Source organism: Bos grunniens, chromosome 14 (genome assembly GCF_055505025.1).
Source record: "Bos grunniens cultivar Pamir isolate PY7600 chromosome 14, Bosgru_T2T1.0, whole genome shotgun sequence".
Classification (NCBI taxonomy): domain Eukaryota; kingdom Metazoa; phylum Chordata; class Mammalia; order Artiodactyla; family Bovidae; genus Bos; species Bos grunniens.
In genome coordinates, this window is record NC_141178.1 from 69,360,292 (window position 1) to 69,382,526 (window position 22,235).

The 22,235-nt window shown below is 40.8% G+C and overlaps 1 protein-coding gene across 41 annotated transcripts in view; it reads right to left on the reverse strand.

Annotated features, from left to right (window-relative positions):
* LOC147359629 (uncharacterized) overlaps positions 1-22,235 on the reverse strand; it is a 675,420-nt gene that overhangs the window by 473,874 nt on the left and 179,311 nt on the right. For 7 of the 41 annotated variants that reach the window (XR_015141010.1, XR_015141008.1, XM_086337310.1 and 4 more), the window contains 2 exons: positions 21,870-21,928; positions 20,582-20,708 (listed from right to left, as the gene is read on the reverse strand). The exons of 8 other annotated variants lie outside the window; for them this stretch is intronic. Coding sequence is in view for 1 of the 33 variants with exons in the window: in XM_086337321.1 (XP_086193447.1) it covers positions 20,694-20,708 (15 nt within the window). In the remaining 32 variants the exon portion in view is untranslated. Of the gene's footprint in view, positions 1-18,248; positions 19,267-20,485; positions 20,709-20,989; positions 21,015-21,869; positions 21,929-22,235 lie in introns of those variants that run through there. 26 more of the 41 variants (XR_015140996.1, XR_015141007.1, XM_086337313.1 and 23 more) reach the window with 9 other exon arrangements.

Sequence of the window (22,235 nt, forward strand, 5' to 3'; positions counted from 1 at the left end):
ATGTGAAGAGCTGACTCATTGGAAAAGACCCTGATGCTGGGAAAGATTGAAGGCAGAAGGAGAAGAGGATGACAGAGGATGAGATGGTTGGATGGCATCACTGACTCAATGGACATGTGTTTGGGTAAACTCTGGGAGTTGGTAATGGACAGGGAGGCCTGGCGTGCTGCAGTCCATGGGGCCACAAAGAGTCGGACACGACTGAGCGACTGAACTGAACTGAACTGAACTTTATTAAATCCAATCAACAATAGAGGTCATTTTTCATTATTTACAAATTATGAAAATGACAGCTAGAAAAGTTGTCACTTATTTAAGATCAAACAGCTCACTGATTAGTACCAAGATTACAGCTCAGAGCTCCTACTTCCCTGTCCATTTTCTTTTAAAAAATATTAACCCCAATGTGCTTGTGTTTGACCTTCCCTTCTTCATCTTCATTGCACAGATGCCCAAAGGGAAATTCAGACAATAAGTCTACATCCTAACAATGCAAGCTTAATGAACTAACCAGAAGAGTAATCCCACCACTGAAAAGCTAAATTAACATCCTAAAACCATAACTAAAAACATTGCTTCAATCTGACAACTGCACTTGTCATTTCTATAGAGTGTGGGCTTTTTGCATATGGAATATTTCCCTTCAAAGAAAATTGAGAACTTCTATTGAATTGTGCCAGACAGAGCCGTAGCTGTGTTGAACATTCTACCGACATTCCTTGAAAAGCATGTGTCATCTTGGCATCTTATTTAGATATATCTTTTAAAGAAGCAGTTGCTGCTATGCTGTAAGCTAATGGAAAGGAACTGCAGTTTCTTTTTAAAGTCATCTGGGCCCCCAGAGCAGAACAACGATTCAAATCATGACTATTCAGCAGCCACTTAAGTGTATGACTTCCCTCTGGCAAAGTTCTGAGTTAAGCCCATGGATCATATTCTGAGTCAGTTGATATCTCTCCGAATGCTACTGCCTGTGTTTCCACAACTAAATTTATAGAGGAGTCTTTGCAATAGTACTATACCAACTCTTGTATATCTTCTTGATTATTTCTGTTCTCTCTTTTTGCCCACACTGTCAGGTCCAGACTATGAGCAGAAAGCCCCAAAGCTAACAAATGCAGAATGCATTCCATTGACTCAAAATGTGATAACACAGCAGTGTTTCTCTAGAGAGGATTTTCCCTCATTAATCCAGCTGGATCTTTCACTAAAAACCCACTAAGAGAGTAGTTGAATGAGGGACACACTGAATTTTCTTTCAGTACTTTCTAAAGTCAACTGATCACTTCTAAAATCAGAACACCACCCACTCTTTGCTGACAAAAAAGTATTATCTTTATTAGCACTTAACCAAACAACCTGAAAAGCACGTGCCCTTTGTAAAAATTGAAAAGAAGATAAGATGAAGATTTGAAGTGATGATAATGAAGACACTTCAGTTTTGTGAACTCAGAAGACAAGTAATAAATGAGAGAGAGAGAGAGAAAAAAAAAAAGAAATGGTGAAGAAAGTTTTGGTGACTATCAGGGAACAGGAAGTATAGTACAAAAACAGTGTAATGCTTCCCTGGTGGCTCAGAGGTTAAAGCATCTGCCCGCAATGCAGGAGACCTGGGATCGATCCCTGGGTTGGGACGATCCCCAGGAGAAGGAAATGGCAACCCACCCCAGTATTCTTGCCTGGCGAATCCCATGGATGGAGGAGCCTGGTGGGCTATAGTCCACGGGGTCGCAGAGAGTCGGACACGACTGAGCGACTTCACTTTCATGGCCCTGATACAGCCTTGGGCTTCCCTGATATCTCAGTTGGTAAAGAATCTGCCTGCAATGCAGGAGATCCCGGTTCGATTCCTGGCTTGGAAAGCTCCACTGGAGAAGGGATAGACTACCCACTCCATTATTCTTGGGCTTCCCTTATGGCTCAGCTGGTAAAGAATCCTCCTGCAACGCGGGAGACCTGGGTTTGATCCCTAAGTTGGAAAGATTCCCCTGGAGAAGGGAAAGGATACCCACTCCAGTAATTCTGGCCTGGAGAATTCCATGGACTGTATAGTCCATGGGGTCGCAAAGAGTCAGACATGACTAAGTGACGTTCACTTCACAGTCTTGAGTCAGATGTACCAAAGTTCACTAGTTCATTCGTTTCTTAATTCACTTGACAATGGTAGCATGGCATACTGGTTCAAAGTGTAGACACTGTAGCCAGAGAACTAGAATCAAATTCCATTCCACCAGAGCCAAGCTGTGAAGCCTTTGGCAAGTTCCTTAAGCTCTCTGGCTTCAAGTTACTCATGTCAGGCAGGCATGATAATGTGTCTATTTCATTAAGTTGCAAAGAGGATTTAATGAGCTGTAGATAAGATGACTAACACTGTGCCTGGCACACTGTGAACACTAGGTCAGTGTTACTTTTACTGTCATTTCCCCCCATGCATCTGCATATTCCAACCCCACAAGAAGTGCTGAGTACTGGAGAGGGAATAAGATAGACGCTGTGCCTCATTAGATCATGATAAATATTATGATAGAATGGATTAGGGGGATGTGAGAGAAAAGAATGAGGCTGTGGAGTGATTTTATTCATTGAATGGTGAGGAAACACCTCTCTGGAAGAAGTGTCATTGAATCTGAAAGCCAAAGTTTGAGGGGATGAGGGTTAGTTAGGGGACTTAAGGGAGATAAAACGCCCAGTCAGAGAAATGTCAGGTGCCCGGCACAGGTTGAAGATCTTGGCTGCTTCTGAGGAACAGAGGTAAGGCTTCTATGGTCAGAGACACCATCAGGGTGGTGAAGAGTGAGAAATGAGCCTGGAGGTGTGGGCAAGGGCTGGACCACCAGGACAGGACCTCTTCCAGACAGGCTTTATTCTCAGAACAGTGGGAGACTACTGAAGAATGTTATGCAGAGAAGGAATATAATCAGATTTTTTTTTTAAGTGAACAGACTAGTTTTTTAGAGCAGTTTTGCGCTAAGCCACTTCAGTCGTGGCCGACTCTTTGCAACCCCATGGACTGTAGCCCATCAGGCTCCTCTGTCCATGGGATTGCCCAGGCAAGAGTACTGGAGTGGGTTGCCATGGCCTTCTCCAGGGCGTCTTCCCCACCCAGGGATCAAACCCGCATCTCATGCATCTGTATTGGCAAGTGGGTGCTTTACCACTAGCACCACCTGGGAGCCCAATCAAACCAAAGTAATCAAATCGAACCAAAACCTCACCAACCAGAAAGTCACCTTCAAAGTCAATGGCAAATGGCCCCAAATGTGACCTCCAAGTCCTACTAGACCTGTGACCCTTGTCTGAAGTGCCTTATATACAGAGTTTCCCTTCACAGAAAGAACACTCCAAATTGGAGCCCCACAAATGGAGCTGAAGCTCCCCAAGTTGGAGCCATAGCCCCCAAAAGGACAAGGTCAAAAAGCCTCTGGTAGGACCCTGATGTCAAGCTGTTCTGGGGGAAGGTTACTTGAGTGTTTAATTTGCAAAGGGGAGTGGTATCTGTTAGAGCAGTTTCTAGGCTTACAGAAAAATCCCACAGAAAGTAGAGCAGATTCCTTTAAATCCCTGGTTCCCTCCTTCCCCACACTTTCCCCTGCTAGTAACTTCGTGCACTATGCAGTACATTTTTTATAATCTATAAACTACTATTGATCACGATCATCGCTAAGGTCCAAAGTTCACATTTCAGTTCCCTCATTGTGTGGAACAGTTCTATGGGTTTTACCAAGGCCTACTGTCAGGTTTCATAAATGACAATGTCACATAGGATCATGCCGAATACTTTCACCACTCTGTACTTGATTTTTAATTGGAGGGTGATTGATTTACAGTGTTGTATTGGTTTCTGCCATACAACAACATGAATTAGCCTTAAGGATACATATATCACCACTCTATAATGTTTTTATTTTTAACTGTACAAGCTTAAAGTAGGTGGAAAATGTGGTTGAAACAAGAGTCTTGATAAGAAACTTATTAAGTGGCTGTTGCCACAGTCTTGACAAACTCAGAAAACTCTAACTCTAGAGTCAACTGCAGATGGTGACTGCAGCCATGAAATTAAAAGACGCTTACTCCTTGGAAGAAAAGTTACGAGCAACCTAGATAGCATATTCAAAAGCAGAGACATTACTTTGCCAACAAAGGTCCGTCTAGTCAAGGCTATGGTTTTTCCTGTGGTCATGTATGGATGTTGAGAGTTGGACTGTGAAGAAAGCTGAGTGCCGAAGAATTGATGCTTTTGAACTGTGGTGTTGGAGAAGACTCTTGAGAGTCCCTTGGACTGCAAGGAGATCCAACCAGTCCATTCTGAAGGAGATCAGCCTTGGGATTTCTTTGGAAGGAATGATGCTAAAGCTGAATCTCCAGTGCATGGGAAGAGTTGACTCATTGGAAAAGACTCTGATGCTGGGAGGGATTGGAGGCAGGAGGAGAAGGGGACGACAGAGGATGAGATGGCTGGATGGCATCACTGACTCGATGGACGTGAGTCTGAGTGAACTCTGGGAGTTGGTGATGGACAGGGAGGCCTGGTGTGCTGCGATTCATGGGGTCGCAAACAGTCGGACATGACTGAGCGACTGAACTGAACTGAGTGTCAACAGACGTACTTATAGCTATAGACTGACTGTTATCACAATTTGAATTTGAACCATATCATCTTGACTTTGTCCTGATTGAAGAACACGCCTCAAGAACATCATTTTTGGATCCGGCATAAATTCCCTATTGTCTTTTGAATTAGATTTATGAAAGTAGTGCCTTAAAAAAAACTCTTGAACCTGCTGTTACCTGGCTCCAGATGAGTATCTTTGATGTCCACTTCTGCTATTTCATCGCATAGGGGGCAGCTTTGTGTCTCTGCTCTTCACAGCAGTTGCTTTTAGGAATTACAGTTTTATGTGATTGGAATCAAATTTATACATGAGAGGGCTAATGTGCATATTGGGGTGGGAAAGGAGCCTGAAGTGGGAGCACTGGCAGCAGAAGGTGAATGCCTGCTATCTGTCAACAGTCTGTTAATGTGCCACCTTAGCCCAGAGTCAAGTGCCAGGAGGCAGCAGAAAACAATTCACTTCTTTTGCAACAACCTGATACAGAAGCTGCTTGTCGGAATCTTGACAATGCACCTTGATTAGGCTTTGGTCTTCCTCTGAGAAAGGTCTTGTTCTAAGGACACAGCCAGGTGGTGTCCATAGGCTCCTAGTCTTTTCTCCTCGCTCTGCCCAGAAAATTACCCACCATCACTGGAAGCCTCATGTTGTGTCATATGACAATTGCTGAATTGGCTTTCATATCCAAAGCCATGCTTTTCTTTCTCATTTTGTTTGAGGTTTTCCATGCAGTAGGTATAAGGTATGGCGTTGTGGAACTGTAACTACTGAGAACACAAGAAGCAGACTAGAGAAGATGGTGGAGGAGTAGGACGGGGAGAACACTTTCTCCCCCACAAATTCATCAAAAGAGCATTTAAACGTCGAGTAAATTCCACAAAACAACTTCTGAATGCTGGCAGAGGACATCAGGCACCCAGAAAAGCAACCCAACTCTTCGAATGGAGGTAGGAAAAATATAAAAGACAAAAAAAGAGACAAAAGAGGGAGGGATGGAGTTCCGTCCCAGGAAGGGAGTCTTAAAAAGAGAGAAGTTTCCAAACACCAGAAAACCTTCTCAGTGCTGAATATGTGCCGAGCTTCGGAAGCACAGAGGGCAACTTAACAGGGAGAAAAAATAAATAAACAATTAAAACTCGCAGATTGCGAGCCCTACGGTAACTCCCCCAGCAGAGAAGCAGTGCAGATGCCTGCACACGCCATTGGCAAGCGGGGGCTGGGCAGGGAGGCGCGGCGCGGGCTGCATGGCTTAGAGTAAGAATCTGGCCTGAATACCCTGAGTGCTATCTGAGCGAAATAATTTGGGCTAGCAAACCAGACGGTGGGATATCTACCATGCGAAAAGCCAGCCCTAACCTAAGACACCGCCAGGCCCGCGCACGGAACAAAGGACTGAACAGAGATAGCCGGCTGCAGACCTTCCCCCTCCGGTGACAGGCAGCCAGAACCGGAAGGGGGCAATCACAGCCCCAGAGAGACATTATCTATAAAACTGTAAGCAGGCTTCTTTGCTAACTAAAACTTCTTGGGGGTCTGGACGGTCAACATCTGCCTGAGAAGGTGTGCCGGTTTTACACCCAGATAACCGAGTGGTGGGGAGGCGGTAAGTCGCAGCATTGGCGCTCGCCAAACACCTCATCACCTGAGCTGCTCGGACCTGGGAAGAGCACAAAACGCAGGCCCAACTGAGTCTGCGCCTCTGAGGACTACCCGAGCGCCTGAACCTGAGCGGCTTGGACCTGGGAAGTACATGCAGCCCAGGGCCGGCCTCGGATTGTTCCCGGTGGAGCAACCTAGAGCCTGAGCAGTGTGGGCAGGGAGGCTACACGCACCGTGAGCGGGGGCAGACCCAGGGTGGCTAAGGCATTGCGAGCGCACGCCAGTGTTACTTGTTTGCAGCATCCCTCCCTCCTTCCCGACAGCGCGACTGAACAAGTGAGCCTAAAAAAAAAAAAAAAAGTGTCCTCCACCGTGCCCTTTGTGTCAGGGCAGAAACCAGACACTGAAGAGACCAGCAAACAGAAGAAGTTATAATAGAGGGAAATGCCTTGGAGATTAAAACCCTGTGGTTACTACGGACTACATAGGAAGGGGCCTATAGATCTTGAGAAATATAAGTCGGACCAAGGAACTAGCCAAAAATGAACTGAACCCACAATACTCACAACAAAACCAGAGAAAGTCCTAGATATATTTTTACTATTTGTACAATCATTCTTTCTTTTTTTTTTAATTTTTTTAAAAAAATTTTAAGTCCTCTATTGTTCCTTTAATTTTCACTTTTATAACCTATTACTTTGCAAAAAAAAAAAAAAAAAAACCCTATTTTTTCTTCTTCAGCAAACTTCATATATATATATTTTATAATTTTTTGACCTTTTTTTTTTCTTTTTCTTCTTTTCTTTAACATTGTATTTTTGAAATTCCAAACTCTACTCTAGATTTTTAATTTTAGCTTTTTGGTATATGTTATCAATTTTGTACCTATAGTTTTTTTTATAATTTCTGTAACTTTTTTTTTCTCTGTTTCTTTCTCTTCTTCTTTTATATAACATTGTATATCTGAAATTCCAAACTCTACTCTAGATTTTTAATTTATGCTTTTTGGTATTTGATATCAATTTTGTACCTGTATTTTCTTTAAAGTTTTTGCAACATTGTTTGTTTTTGTTTGTTTGTTTGTTTTCTCTCTTTATTTTTCTTCTTCCTTTTTTTTAACATTGTATTTTTGAAATTCCAAACTCTACTCTAGATTTTTAATTTTTGCTGTTTGGTATTAGTTATCGATTTTGTACCTATATTTTCTTTATAATTTTCGTGACCTTGTTTGTTTTTCTTTGTTTGTTTTTTCTCTCTTTCTTTTCCTTCTTCTTTTCTTTAACATCATATTTTTGAAATTCCATACTCTACTCTAGATTTTTAATTTTTGCTTCTATGTATTTGTTACCAATTTTGTACCTTTAAGAACCCAATCTTCAGGACCCATTTTTCACTAGATTACCGGCTTGACTGCTCTCTCTCCCTTTGGACTCTCCTTTTTCTCCACCAGGTCGCCTGTGTCTCCTCCCTAACCCCTCTCTACTCTACCCAACTCTGTGAATTTCTGTGTGTTCCAGACGGTGGAGAACACTTAGGGAACTGATTACTGGCTGGATCTGTCTCCCTCCTTTTCATTCCCCCCTTTTACCCTTCTGGCCACCTCTGTCTCCTTCCTCCTTCTTCTCTTCTCTGTTTAACTCCGTGAACATCTCTGAGTGGTCCAGTTGTGGAGTGCACATAAGGGAGTGACCACTGGCTAGCCCACTCTCTCCACTATTGATTCCACCTCATCTCATTTGGGTCACCGCTAACTCCCTCCTCCCTCTTCTCTTCTCCATGTAACGCTGTGAACCTCTCTGAGTGACACTCACAGTAGAGAAACTTTTCATCTTTAATGTAGATGTTTTATCAATGGTGCTGTATAGAAGGAGAAGTTTTGAAACTACTGTAAAAATAAGACCGATAACTGGAAGCAGGAGGCTTAAGTCCAAACCCTGATTCCAGGGAACTCCTGACTCCAAGGAACATTAATTGACAGGAGCTCATCAAACGCCTCCATACCGACACTGAAACCAAGCACCACACAAGGGCCAACAAGTTCCAGGGCAAGACATACCAAGCAAATTCTCCAGCAACAAAGGAACACAGCCCTGAACTTCAAGATACAGGCTGCCCAAAGTCACCCCAAAACCATAGACATCTCATAACTCATTACTGGACATTTCGTTGCACTCCAGAGAAAAGAAATACAGCTCCACCCACCAGAACACCGACACAAGCTTCCCTAACCAGGAAACCTTGACAAGCCACCTGTACAAACCCACACACAGTGAGGAAACGCCACAATAAAGAGAACTCCACAAACTGCCAGAATACAGAAAGGACACCCTAAACTCAACAATTTAAACAAGATGAAGAGACAGAGGAATACCCAGCAGATAAAGGAACAGGATAAATGCCCACCAAACCAAACAAAAGAGGAAGAGATAGGGAATCTACTGATAAAGAATTCCGAATAATGATAGTGAAATTGATCTAAAATCTTGAAATTAAAATGGATTCACAGATAAATAGCCTGGAGACAAGGATTGAGAAGATGCAAGAAAGGTTTAACAAGGACCTAGAAGAAATAGAAAAGAGTCAATATATAATGAATAATGCAATAAATGAAATTAAAAACACTCTGGAGGCAATAAATAGTAGAATAACAGAGGCAGAAGATAGGATTAGTGAATTAGAAGATAGAGTGCTAGAAATAAATGAATCAGAGAGGATAAAAGAAAAACGAATTCAAAGAAATGAAGACAATCTCAGAGACCTCCAGGACAATATTAAACACTACAACATTTGAATCATAGGGGTTCCAGAAGAAGAAGACAAAAAGAAAGACCATGAGAAAATACTTGAGGAGATAATAGTTGAAAACTTCCCTAAAATGGGGAAGGAAATAATCACCCAAGTCCAAGAAACCCAGAGAGTCCCAAACAGGATAAACCCAAGGCGAAACACCCCAAGACACATATTAATCAAATTAACAAAGACCAAACACAAAGAACAAATATTAAAAGCAGCAAGGAATTCCCATTAGGATAACAGCTGATCTTTCAATAGAAACTCTTCAAGCCAGGAGGGAATGGCAAGACATACGTAAAATGATGAAAGAAAATAACCTACAGCCCAGATTATTGTACCCAGCAAAGATCTCATTCAACTATGAAGGAGAAATCAAAAGCTTTTCAGACAAGCAAAAGCTGAGAGAATTCTGCACCACCAAACCAGCTCTCCAACAAATACTAAAGGATATTCTCTAGACAGGAAACACAAAAACGGTGTATAAATTCGAACCCAAAACAATAAAGTAAATGGCAACAGGATCATATGTATCAGTAATTACATTAAACGTAAATGGGTTGAATGCCCCAACCAAAAGACAAAGACTGGCTGAATGGATACAAAAACAAGACCCCTACATATGTTGTCTACAAGAGACCCACCTCAAAACAGGGGACACATACAGACTGAAAGTGAAGGGCTGGGAAAAGATTTCCCATGCAAATAGGGACCAAAAGAAAGCAGGAGTAGCAATACTCATATCAGATAAAATAGACTTTAAAGCAAAGGCTGTGAAAAGAGACAAAGATGGTCACTACATAATGATCAAAGGATCAATCCAAGAAGAAGATATAACAATTATAAATATATATGCACCCAACACGGGAGCACCGCAGTATGTAAGACAAATGCTAACAAGTATGAAAGGAGACATTAACAATAACACAATAATAGTGGGAGACTTTAATACCCCACTCACACCTATGGATAGATCAACTAAACAGAAAATTAACAAGGAAACACAAACTTTAAACGATACAATACACCAGTTAGACCTAATTGATATCTATGGACATTTCATCCCAAAACAATAAATTTCACCTTTTTCTCAAGCGCACATGGAACCTTCTCCAGGATAGATCACATCCTGGGCCATAAAGCTAGCCTTGGTAAATTCAAAAAAATAGAAATCATTCCAAGCATCTTTTCTGACCACAATGCAGTAAGATTAGATCTCAACTACAGAAGAAAAACTATTAAAAATTCCAACATATGCAGGCGGAACAACACACTGCTGAATAACCAACAAATCACAGAAGAAATCGAGAAAGAAATCAAAATTTGCATAGAAACGAATGAAAATGAAAACACAACAACCCAAAACCTATGGGACACGGTAAAAGCAGTCCTAAGGGGAAAGTTCATAGCAATACACGCACACCTCAAGAAACAAGAAAAAAGTCAAATAAATAACCTAACCCGACACCTGAAGCAACTAGAAAAGGATGAAATGAAGAACCCCAGGGTTAGTAGAAGGAAAGAAATCTTAAAAATTAGAGCAGAAATAAATGCAAAAGAAACAAAAGAGACCATAGCAAAAATCAACAAAACCAAAAGCTGGTTCTTTGAAAGGATAAATAAAATTGACAAACCATTAGCCAGACTCATCAAGAAACAAAGGGAGAAAAATCAGATCAATAAAATTAGAAACGAAAATGAAGAGATCACAACAGACAACACAGAAATACAAAGGATCATAAGAGACTACTATCAACAATTATATGCCAATAAAATGGACAACGTGGAAGAAATGGACAAATTCTTAGAAAAGTACAACTTTCCAAAACTCGACCAGGAAGAAATAGAAAATCTTAACAGACCCATCACAAGCACGGAAATTGAAACTGTAATCAAAAATCTTCCAGCAAACAAAAGCCCTGGTCCAGACGGCTTCACAGCTGAATTCTACCAAAAATTTAGAGAAGAGCTAACACCTATCCTGCTCAAACTCTTCCAGAAAATTGCAGAGGAAGGTAAACTTCCAAACTCATTCTATGAGGCCACCATCACCCTAATACCAAAATCTGACAAAGATCCCACAAAAAAAGAAAACTACAGGCCAATATCACTGATGAACATAGATGCAAAAATCCTTAACAAAATTCTAGCAATCAGAATCCAACAACACATTAAAAAGATCATACACCATGACCAAGTGGGCTTTATCCCAGGGATGCAAGGTTCTTCAATATCTGCAAATCAATCAATGTAATACACCACATTAACAAATTGAAAAATAAAAACCATATGATTATCTCAATAGATGCAGAGAAAGCCTTTGACAAAATTCAACACCCAATTACGATAAAAACTCTCCAGAAAGCAAGAATAGAAGGAACATACCTCAACATAATAAAAGCTATATATGACAAACCCACTGCAAACACTATCCTCAATGGTGAAAAATTGAAAGCATTTCCTCTAAAGTCAGGAACAAGACAAGGGTGCCCACTTTCACCATTACTATTCAACATAGTTTTGGAAGTTTTGGCCACAGCAATCAGAGCAGAAAAAGAAATAAAAGGAATCCAAATTGGAAAAGAAGAAGTAAAACTCTCACTATTTGCAGATGACATGATCCTCTACATAGAAAACCCTAAAGACTCCACCAGAAAATTACTAGAACTAATCAATGACTATAGTAAAGTTGCAGGATATAAAATCAACACACAGAAATCCCTTGCATTCCTATACACTAATAATGAGAAAACAGAAAGTGAAATTAAGGAAACAATTCCATTCACCATTGCAACGGAAAGAATAAAATACTTAGGAATATATCTACCTAAAGAAACTAAAGACCTATATATAGAAAACTATAAAACACTGGTGAAAGAAATCAAAGAGGACACTAATAGATGGAGAAATATACCATGTTCATGGATTGGAAGAATCAATATAGTGAAAATGAGTATACTACCCAAAGCAATTTATAGATTCAATGCAATCCCTATCAAGCTACCAACAGTATTCTTCACAGAGCTAGAACAAATAATTTCACAATTTGTATGGAAATACAAAAAACCTCGAATAGCCAAAGCGATCTTGAGAAAGAAGAATGGAACTGGAGGAATCAACCTACCTGACTTCAGGCTCTACTACAAAGCCACAGTTATCAAGACAGTATGGTACTGGCACAAAGACAGAAATATTGATCAATGGAACAAAATAGAAAGCCCAGAGATAAATCCACGCACATATGCACACCTTATCTTTGACAAAGGAGGCCAGAATATACAATGGATTAAAGACAATCTCTTTAACAAGTGGTGCTGGGAAATCTGGTCAACCACTTGTAAAAGAATGAAACTATATTTGGCAAAACTAATACAATTATGTAAAGTTTAAAAATAAAATTAAATTAAAAAAAAATAAATACACACACACACACACACACACAAAAGAACACTTTCTAACACCATACACAAAAATAAACTCAAAATGGATTAAAGATCTAAACGTAAGACCAGAAACTATAAAACTCCTATAGGAGAACATAGGCAAAACACTCTCTGACATACATCACAGCAGGATCCTCTATGACCCACCTCCCAGAATATTGGAAATAAAAGCAAAAATAAACAAATGGGACCTAATTAACCTTAAAAGCTTCTGCACATCAAAGGAAACTATTAGCAAGGTGAAAAGACAGCCTTCAGAATGGGAGAAAACAATAGCAAATGAAGAAACTGACAAACAACTAATCTCAAAAATATACAAGCAGCTCCTACAGCTCAACTCCAGAAAAATAAATGACCCAGTCAAAAAATGGGCCAAAGAACTAAATAGACATTTCTCCAAAGAAGACATACAGATGGCTAACAAACATATGAAAAGATGCTCAACATCACTCATTATCAGAGAAATGCAAATCAAAACCACTATCAGGTACCATTTCACGCCAGTCAGAATGGCTGCGATCCAAAAGTCTACAAATAATAAATGCTGGAGAGGGTGTGGAGAAAAGGGAACCCTCTTACACTGTTGGTGGGAATGCAAACTAGTACAGCCACTATGGAGACCAGTGTGGAGATTCCTTAAAAAACTGGAAATAGAACTGCCTTATGATCCAGCAATCCCACTGCTGGGCATACACACTGAGGAAACCAGAAGGGAAAGAGACACATGTACCCCAATGTTCATCACAGCACTGTTTATAATAGCCAGGACATGGAAGCAACCTAGATGTCCATCAGCAGATGAATGGATAAGAAAGCCATGGTACATATACACAATGGAGTATTACTCAGCCATTAAAAAGAAAACATTTGAATCAGTTCTAATGAGGTGGATGAAACTGGAGCCTATTATACAGAGTGAAGTAATCCAGAAGGAAACACACCAATACAGTATAATAACACATATATATGGAATTTAGAAAGATGGTAACAATAACCCTGTGTACGAGACAGCAAAAGAGACACTGATGTATAGAACAGTCTTATGGACTCTATGGGAGAGGGAGAGGGTGGGAAGATTTGGGAGAATGGCATTGAAACTTGTAAAATATCATGTATGAAACGAGATGCCAGTCCAGGTTTGATGCACGATACTGGATGCTTGGGGCTGGTGCACTGGGACGACCCAGAGGGATGGTATGGGGAGGGAGGAGGGAGGAGGGTTTAGGAGGGGGAACACATGTATACCTGTGGTGGATTCATTTTGGATATTTGGCAAAACTAATACAATTATGTAAAGTTTAAAAATAAAATTAAATTAAAAAAAAAAAGCAGACTAGAGAGAGGAGCATAAACATACTCCTTGTAAATGGAGATTGTTAAGGGGGGGTGGGGCAGTGGCAATAACACTTAGCTGGTAGAGAACTGTCTTGCCCTTCTTTCCTTCTGGGAAGAGAGTCTGATCCTGAGTTATCCAGAGGGGGCTGACCTCATAGGATGACCAACGTGGATACTGCTTGGTATAGTTAAGAGAATACACCCTGGAACCAGATATTCTGGGTTCAAGTCCTGGATCTGACATATAATAGTGTGACCTTGGACACTTAACCTCCCCGTGTCTCAGCCATCTGGAAAATATGGATGATAATAGAATATATTTCATAGGGTTGTTACATGAGTTTTGCTTGAGACTTATCTACTAGATAGCAGTTTATATGAGAAAGATTTTTCTTATTTTTTTCCAGCAGAAGAGTGGATTGAGGGAGATGGTTTTCCTTTCTGTGGCTTATTCCTTTGCAGAATCTTAAAGGCTGATTAAATGCAGTAATTAGAATTTAGTGTATATTTCAAAGGCCATATTTAATAAATTAATTACTATGTTTCATCAGGTGGTTTATGAAATACCAACATGTAGTCCCAGAAGAGGCTGTAAAGACTGACATTGATGTTCAGACAAAAAGATCAGTGGCAATTCACTGGGGAACTTTTGCTTTGGCAAATGAGGTGAGTGTGACTGTGATAACAATAACTCTGATTCTTTGTGACACCATGGACTGTAGCCCACCAGGCTCCTCTGTCCATGGAATTCTCCAGGCAAGAATACTGGAGTGGGATGCCATTCCCTTCTCCAGAGGATTTCCTGACCCAGGGATCAAACCCGGGTCTCCCAAATTGCAGGCAGATTCTTTGCTGTCTGAGCCATTAGGGAAGATACAAGATATGTACAGAATTACTTTAAAAGCATTGTAAAGTGGTCTCAGAGTCAGGGACTGTTACTAATTGGAGGGATCAGGGAGAGCTTCATGGAAGAGGTGACATTTGAACTTAGCTATGAGGAGGCAAGGAAGAAGTTGTTTCAAGAGAAGGAAAGTGTGGGGTTGGAGGCAGTAAGCATGGGGAATAGTGAGGAGTCAGTTCAGCAAGAGATTATAGATGATATGGAGTGCAATGGGGGAAGTATGGCTGGACAGCTTAGAACTTTACAGAAAAATGTTATTTATCCAGTAAACACTGATTCAGTGTCTGCTGTGCTGTGTGCCAGGCATTGCGATAAACGGTGGCTTTATTCCTAAACTCATACAGAAGATCTGATTTTCCCTTAGCTGGACCCTAGAGCTCTGCTACTAGCCACGGTTGTGGGATCAAACAGAAGCTTAGCAAATGACTGTACTCCCCAAAGCAATCTACAGATTCAATGCAACCTCTACCAAACTACCAATAGTAATTTGCACAGAACTAGAACAAAAAAATTCAGTTTATATGGAAACACAAATAGCCAAAGCCATCTTGAGAAAGAAAAATGGAGCTGGAGGAATCAACCTTCCTGACTTGAAACTATTAGCATTCTTATCACTTATAACTGAGAAGTAAGAAAAATATTACAGTATAATTCTTCTTTAAAAATCCAAGTCATATAAAACTATGCTTTGTACAAGATACATGAAATTATAGAAACTGAGGAGCCAGGAGAGGAGATTGAGGTCAGGGAAAAGGGATAAACGTGCCCTCCAATGGTGCAAAAAGAACCTATACGTTATTTTGTAAACATTTTTTTGGGGATTTCAAAGGCATTATGTGTTTACTAAAGAACATTTCTTTTAACTACAGAAAAGTACAAAGGTAAAGGAAATTCACCCACATTTCCACAATCACAAATAATAATTATTCAGTTTGGTATTTTCTTTCCAGTTTTTATAAACATATGATATATAGACGCACTCCACTGATGATCACAGTGAACATGCTTAATCAGTTAAGTGAGGAAAAAGAGATGACTCCCCTTGATTTTATTCTTTTTATCAATAAAATTTTAAAAATATTAAACCAATTAAAAGGCAATTTATAGAACGGGAAAAAACACTTCCAAAACTTGTGACCAACAATAGATCAGTCTCAAAAGATACAAACAGTTCATGCAGCTCATATAAAAAAGAATTCTCAACATCACACAGTATGAGAGAAATGCAAATCAAAATGACAAGAAGGTATCAGTTCATACACATCAGAATGGCCATCATGAAAAACACTACAAATAACAAATGCTGGAGACAGTGTAAATAAAAGAGAAACTTCCCATACTGCTGGTGGGAAAGTAAACTGGAGAGCCACTAAAACATATGTAAGTTATTTAAAAAAACAAAAAACCTGCGAAATGATCCCCTAATCCCACTCCTCGATGTATATCTGAAGAAAATGCTAACTCTCAATGACAAATGCAACCTTCATTCAACAATACTTACAATACCTGAACATACACATAATTAAAGTGTCCATGGACAGATGGATAAAGATGATGCAGTACATATATGGAAGGGAATATGATTGAGCCAGAAAACAGGATGCAGTACTGACATCTGCAGCAACAGAAATGGACTCGGAGATGATCTCACGAAGTGATGCAGTTCAGAAAAAGACAAACACCCTGTGATGTGACTGATACGCTGTGCTGTGCTAAGTGGCTTCAGTCATTTCCCACTCTTTGCAACTCCATGGACTGTAGCCCACCAGGCTCCTCTGTCCATGGGATTCTCCAGGCAAGAATACTGGAGTGGGTTGCCATTTCCTCCTCCAGGGGATCTTCCCGACTCAGGGACTGAACTCATGTCTCCTACATCATCTGCACTGGCAGGCAGGTTCTTTACCACTGGTGCCACCTGGGAAGCCTGATTGTGACTGACAGGTGGAAACTAAACATTGATGGAAATGGAGTACATTTTCTTAACAGAAATACACTTACAGATTTAGAAAACAAACTTATTCTAACCAAAGGGGAAAGGAGGAAGCCAAGGATGCGTCAGGAGGATGGAATTGAGACATACCCACAATATATATATATATATATATATATATATATATATATATATAATGAATAATCGTCAAGGACCTACTATATATCAGAGGGACCTAGACACAACACAGTAGTAACCTACATAAAAAAATAACTGAAAACAAGTACAGCTATGTCTGCATATAACTTAACAACCTGCTGTACACTTTAAACAAACATAACAGAATAAATCCACTATACTCCAATATTACCTAATAATTGACTTTAAAAAATGGAATGCCTAATATATTCCCTTCAAACTTCAGTGTCCCAGGCTAGTTCACATTCCTAGCGCCTGAACAGGCTTGGTTCCCAAGTCTGGACTATCATGTGGCTGAAGAAGCTTTGAAGGATGTGCAAGCAAGTGAGATCCCCTTGGACCTATAATGCCTGGTCCTCTGTGGACTGGATAACAGTGTCCAGAATATGCAGAACCTCCTACAACTAAACCAAGGTGGAGGAGCCAGCTGGTCCCCAGGTCTCCTGGTGCTGGGGCTCTCACCTCCTGCTTCCTTCCTTAGAGTTGCCCAAACTTCAGACGGAACACAGCACCCTCAGCAGAGCTTCTGCAGGGTTTGGGATTTCTCCAATGGGGTAAAAAATACGGGGGAGGGAGAAATGGGACACCAGGGCTTGGCGTTTTGTTCTGGCACATTCAGCTCTCCTTTACAAGCCAGAAGGCGGAATTTCACCAAGGCTCTGCTTACCCTAGCAAGCTGGGTGGGGCATGAGGAAATCCTGCTGCCTTGTGGCTGCTTGGCATAACTACACCATGAAAACCAGTGCCTAATGGCATTTCTGCTTATTTAACTGTCAGTCACTCTGCTTATTTAACTTATATGCAGAATACATCATGTGCAATGCCGGGCTGAATGAAGCACAAGCTGGAATCAAGACTGCCGGGAGAAATATCAATAAGTTCAGATATGCAGTTGACACCACCCCTGGGGCAGAAAACAAAGAGGAACTCAAGAGCCTCTTGATGAAAGTGAAAGAAGAGAGTGAAAAAGTTGGCTTAAAACTCAACATTGAAAAATTAAGATCATGGCGTCCGATCCCATCACTTCATGGAAACAGTGACAGTCTTTATTCTCCTGGGCTCCAAAATCACTGCAGACAGTGACTGCAGCCATGAAATTAAAAGCCGCTCCTTGGAAGAAAAGCTATGAGAAACCTAGATAGCATGTTAAAAAGCAGACATTACTTTGCCTACAAGGGTCCTTCTAGTCAAAGCTATGATTTTTCCAGTAGCCATGTATGGATGTGAGAGTTGGACCATAAAAAATGCTGAATGCTGAAGAATTGATGCTTTTGAACTGTTGTGTTGGAGACTCTTGAGAGTCCTTTGGACTGCAAGATCAAACCAGTCAATCCGAAAGGAAATCAGTCCTGAATATTCCTTGGAAAGACTGATGCTGAAGCTGAAACTCCAATACTTTGGACACCTGATGCGAAAAGCTGACTCATTAGAAAAGACCCTGATGCTGGGAAAGATTGAAGGCAGGAGGAGAAGGGGACAACAGAAGACCAGATGGTTGGATGGCATCATCAACTCAATGGACATGAGTTTGAGCACACCCAGGGAAATGATGAAGGACAGGGAAGCATGGCCTGCTGCACTCCATCGGGCGGCAGAGCTGGACACGACTGAGCGACTGAACAACAACAAAGGGCACTTCACATTCAAAAGGCCTCTCCTGTTGTGGATGACACCTGCCCTCAACAAACATCCTGGGGCACATAGTAGAGAATTCATTAACGGGCGGACTTTCAAGAAGACCATTTGCAGGTATAAATTTCTTCCATACAGATTTCAAACAAGCAGCACAGGGAAAGATGCTCAATGTCGATTATTGGTAGAGAAATTCAATTCACAGCGACAACAAGCAATCACTAGGGAACAGATAGAATGGCCACCATGAAAAAGTCTGGAAAAAGAAACCGCTGACCCAAATGGGGAGAAAGGGAAGCCCTCCTATGTTGTCGCTGGGATCCTACATTTCAGTTTGCTACTTGTGAAGTATTTGGATTACAATTCCATTTGCTAGACCACAGGGTTTCAGTCAATTTCCCCCCTCTCTCATCTACTAAAGTGCACTAACTCTATTTTTGGAGTCACCAAGCAGGTGTCACACATGCAGGACATTCTTCCCTCCCTTTTAAATCAATAACTGTATACATGGAAAGGAAAGAAAAGGAATAGCTGTTTAATAAGCAGCTATAATTGTGATCCAACTTCTTGGCTGGTTATTTCTCACACCCTGGGCTGGGGAACTGAGGTTTTAGCCTAAGGCAACAGCTTCAAACACATCGTTTAATTACCTTCTTTTGGTTGCCTGATGTCTGTGAGTTTTGTGTTCGGCCCCATAGGATTCCCCACTCCAAAGATGCAAATGAAATTGTTGCTGTAGGAATTTGAGTGGTTCCTACAATGAGAAATCTGCTTACCTTTCTTGAGCATTTTTGGACACAGAGGATATTCCTCTGGGGTCCTTGTACCCTGTTTAGAGAAGAACAAATGTGTATATTCTCCTGTCTATATTATTTCCCCAAGAAATTCCATCTATTAATATCTCGGTTCCCTAACCAAATACATGCCAATGACTGGCAAATTTCTATCTTTAGCATAGAATATACCTCTGAATACTAGACTTACACCTGACTCAGGAGCACACTCACTTAGTATCTCAAATGTGGCAAAAGCAAGCCCTTCCACTTTTCTTGATCAGCATATTCGAACCCCACCCTAAATCTCTTTTTTCAGTGAATGGCATCCCCTGCCTCCCACAATCTAGTTTGCAAGTCAGAAACCTGGCCCTGCCCTCACTGAGGCCTCCTTCACCCCCTACAATGAATCCATCCATCACCAAGTCCAATCAAATCTAGCTTTCTACCTCTTCTTGAATTTACCTGCTTTTCTCCATCTTCACTACCACTGTCTAGACAAGCTACTAACAGGCCTTCCAAAGACTCCTCAGAGTCTACCCTTCTCTGGTCTAATCTACTCTCCCTGCTGCCAACCAGATAACTACTTTAAAATGCAAACCCAATTATGTCACATAGCTGCTTAAAAACCTTGGGTAGCTTCCCACTGCTTTGAAGAGAATGTAAACATTTCTTACCCAAACTCTCCTTTAAAATCTCCTGTAATCCTGTAACGCGTACTTCTTCAGATGCGTTACCCATCAAAAACCACCCACTACAGCCCTGTTCCTGGCACGTTGGCCTCCTCTGACGTTCTCTGCGGAAATAAGACACTTTCCCACACCCTCTGTGACTGCTTCTGAGCTCTAGTGGCAGAGCTGAGGGGTTGAGAGAAACTGCATGGCCTACAAAGACCAAAATATTTTGTATCTCACCCTTTACAGAAAAAAAAAATTGCCAACCCCTGAACTACAGTGTTGTCATTCAAGCCACTGATTCTCTTCTGGGAACTTAACTTGTGCCTGATGGTAGCCACTGAATTATGTCACTGGGCAACAACAGCTAATGACAGGAAGTGGATGTTTGACAACTACTGTCCTCCTTAAACACAGTGAACTTGAAATCAAAACCGAGTTTTTCCCTTTTCGTATAGACACATCCCAGATGTTTTTATCCTCTTACACTCTCTGTGCAAGATGCCAGCTATCTTTTAAATCATTTCAAACTCCAGACTGCTTCATTAACAGAAATAAAATCTGCCTTGGAACTTCTGGGGACTCTGAATATCAACAAACCTGCTAGAGTGTGTGTGCATGCAAAGTTGCTTCAGTCGTGTCTGACTCTTTGAGACGCTATGGACGATAGCCTGCCAGTCTCCTCTGTCCATGGGATTTCTCAGGCAAGAATACTGGAGAGGGTTGACACTTACTCCTCCAGGGGATCTTCCCGACCCAGGGATCAAACCCCTGTCTCTTGTGTCTCCTGTATTTGCAGGTGGCTTCTTTACCACTGTGCCACCTAGGAAGTTAGAGTAAGAGGAAAGAGGAAAAGAAAGAAAAGAATAAATGAGGGAGAGAGAAGGAGAATTATACAACAGCCTGAACTTGGAGACTGGACGGCCACTTCTTGACTGAAGGGCATTTTTAGGGCTGTTTTAGAATTAGACAGCTCTAGGGTTTTGTTCAGTGTTAAACTTTATAGACCTCAGATAAGGAAATGACTGACAAACTTTAGTAAAAAAAAAAAAAAAAAGGCTGAATTTAGTCAACAATAATAGCTTGATCAGGAAATCGACTTACAGTCCATGAACCTCAGTGTCCTTGTCTGTAAGATGGAGATAATAATAAAAATACATTTAGTGATAAAGTGTGTACATGCCACCTGTGCATTAGCAATAAATAGAGCTTAAAGTCAATGCTTGTTTATAAGAAGTTAAGTATATAGGTAAATATTATATAACTATTATAAAGTGTATTATGTCATTAAAAGTATATATTAAAATTAATTTTTATATAGTATGATTTTATATAATGTTGCCTTAATGTTAATTTATCTGAATAAATGTGAGCCATTTCTGGTTCATAATAGGTAGCCTATCAGGCTCCTCCGTCCATGGGATCTTCCAGGCAAGAGTGCTGGAGTGGATTGCCATTTCCTTCTCCAGGGGATCTTCCCAACCCAGGAATCGAACCTGGGTCTCCCACATTGCAGGCAGATGCTTTACCATCTGAGCCACCAGGGAAGCCTCATTATAAAGTATATTATGTCATTAAAAGTATATATTAAAATTAATTTTTATATAGTATGATTTTATATAATGTTGCTTTGATGTTAATTTATCTGAATAAATGTGAGCCATTTCTGGTTCATAATATGTGCTCCCTATATACTAGCTGAATAAATGAGTGAATAAATAAATAAATGAAAATTACAGTGTAGTATAAAAAAGTCTGCACTAAAAAAAAAAAAAAAAAAGTCTGCACTATACATTCATTTCTTCTGATCCTGTGCGTACCCTTAAGTCCCTGAGAATCGTGAAAGACAGGGAGTGTCACACCAACATTTGGTTGGGGATGCTGCTTGGTTAGTCATTAACCGTTGAGAAAGAAATAGGCAATATTTACTCACCTACCTAGGTTTATAAGTGATGTCTCTGTGTCATCCTACAAAGGTACTGACCTGGATTTTCTGGGGGCAGATTCATAACCTGGTCCGGGTGATTTGGTGTGTTTGTTATTCTACGAAAGGAAAAATAATCAGGAGGTACAGCTACAGGAGTGTCCAACTCTAGAGTAGATAGTTAATCTTAGGGGATCCAGTTACTGTGGGCAGCCCAGAATAATGGAAAGGTCATCGTTCTTTGTATCAAACAGATCCAGTTTCCAATTCCAGTGCTCCAGCTTTCACAAACATCTGCTGTTGATACTGTCCAATATACATTCTCCTGACCCCATGGAGTGTAGCCCACCAGGCTCCTCTGTCCATGGGATTTCCTAGGCAAGAATACTGGAGTGGGTTGCCATGCCCTCCTCCAGGGGACCTTCC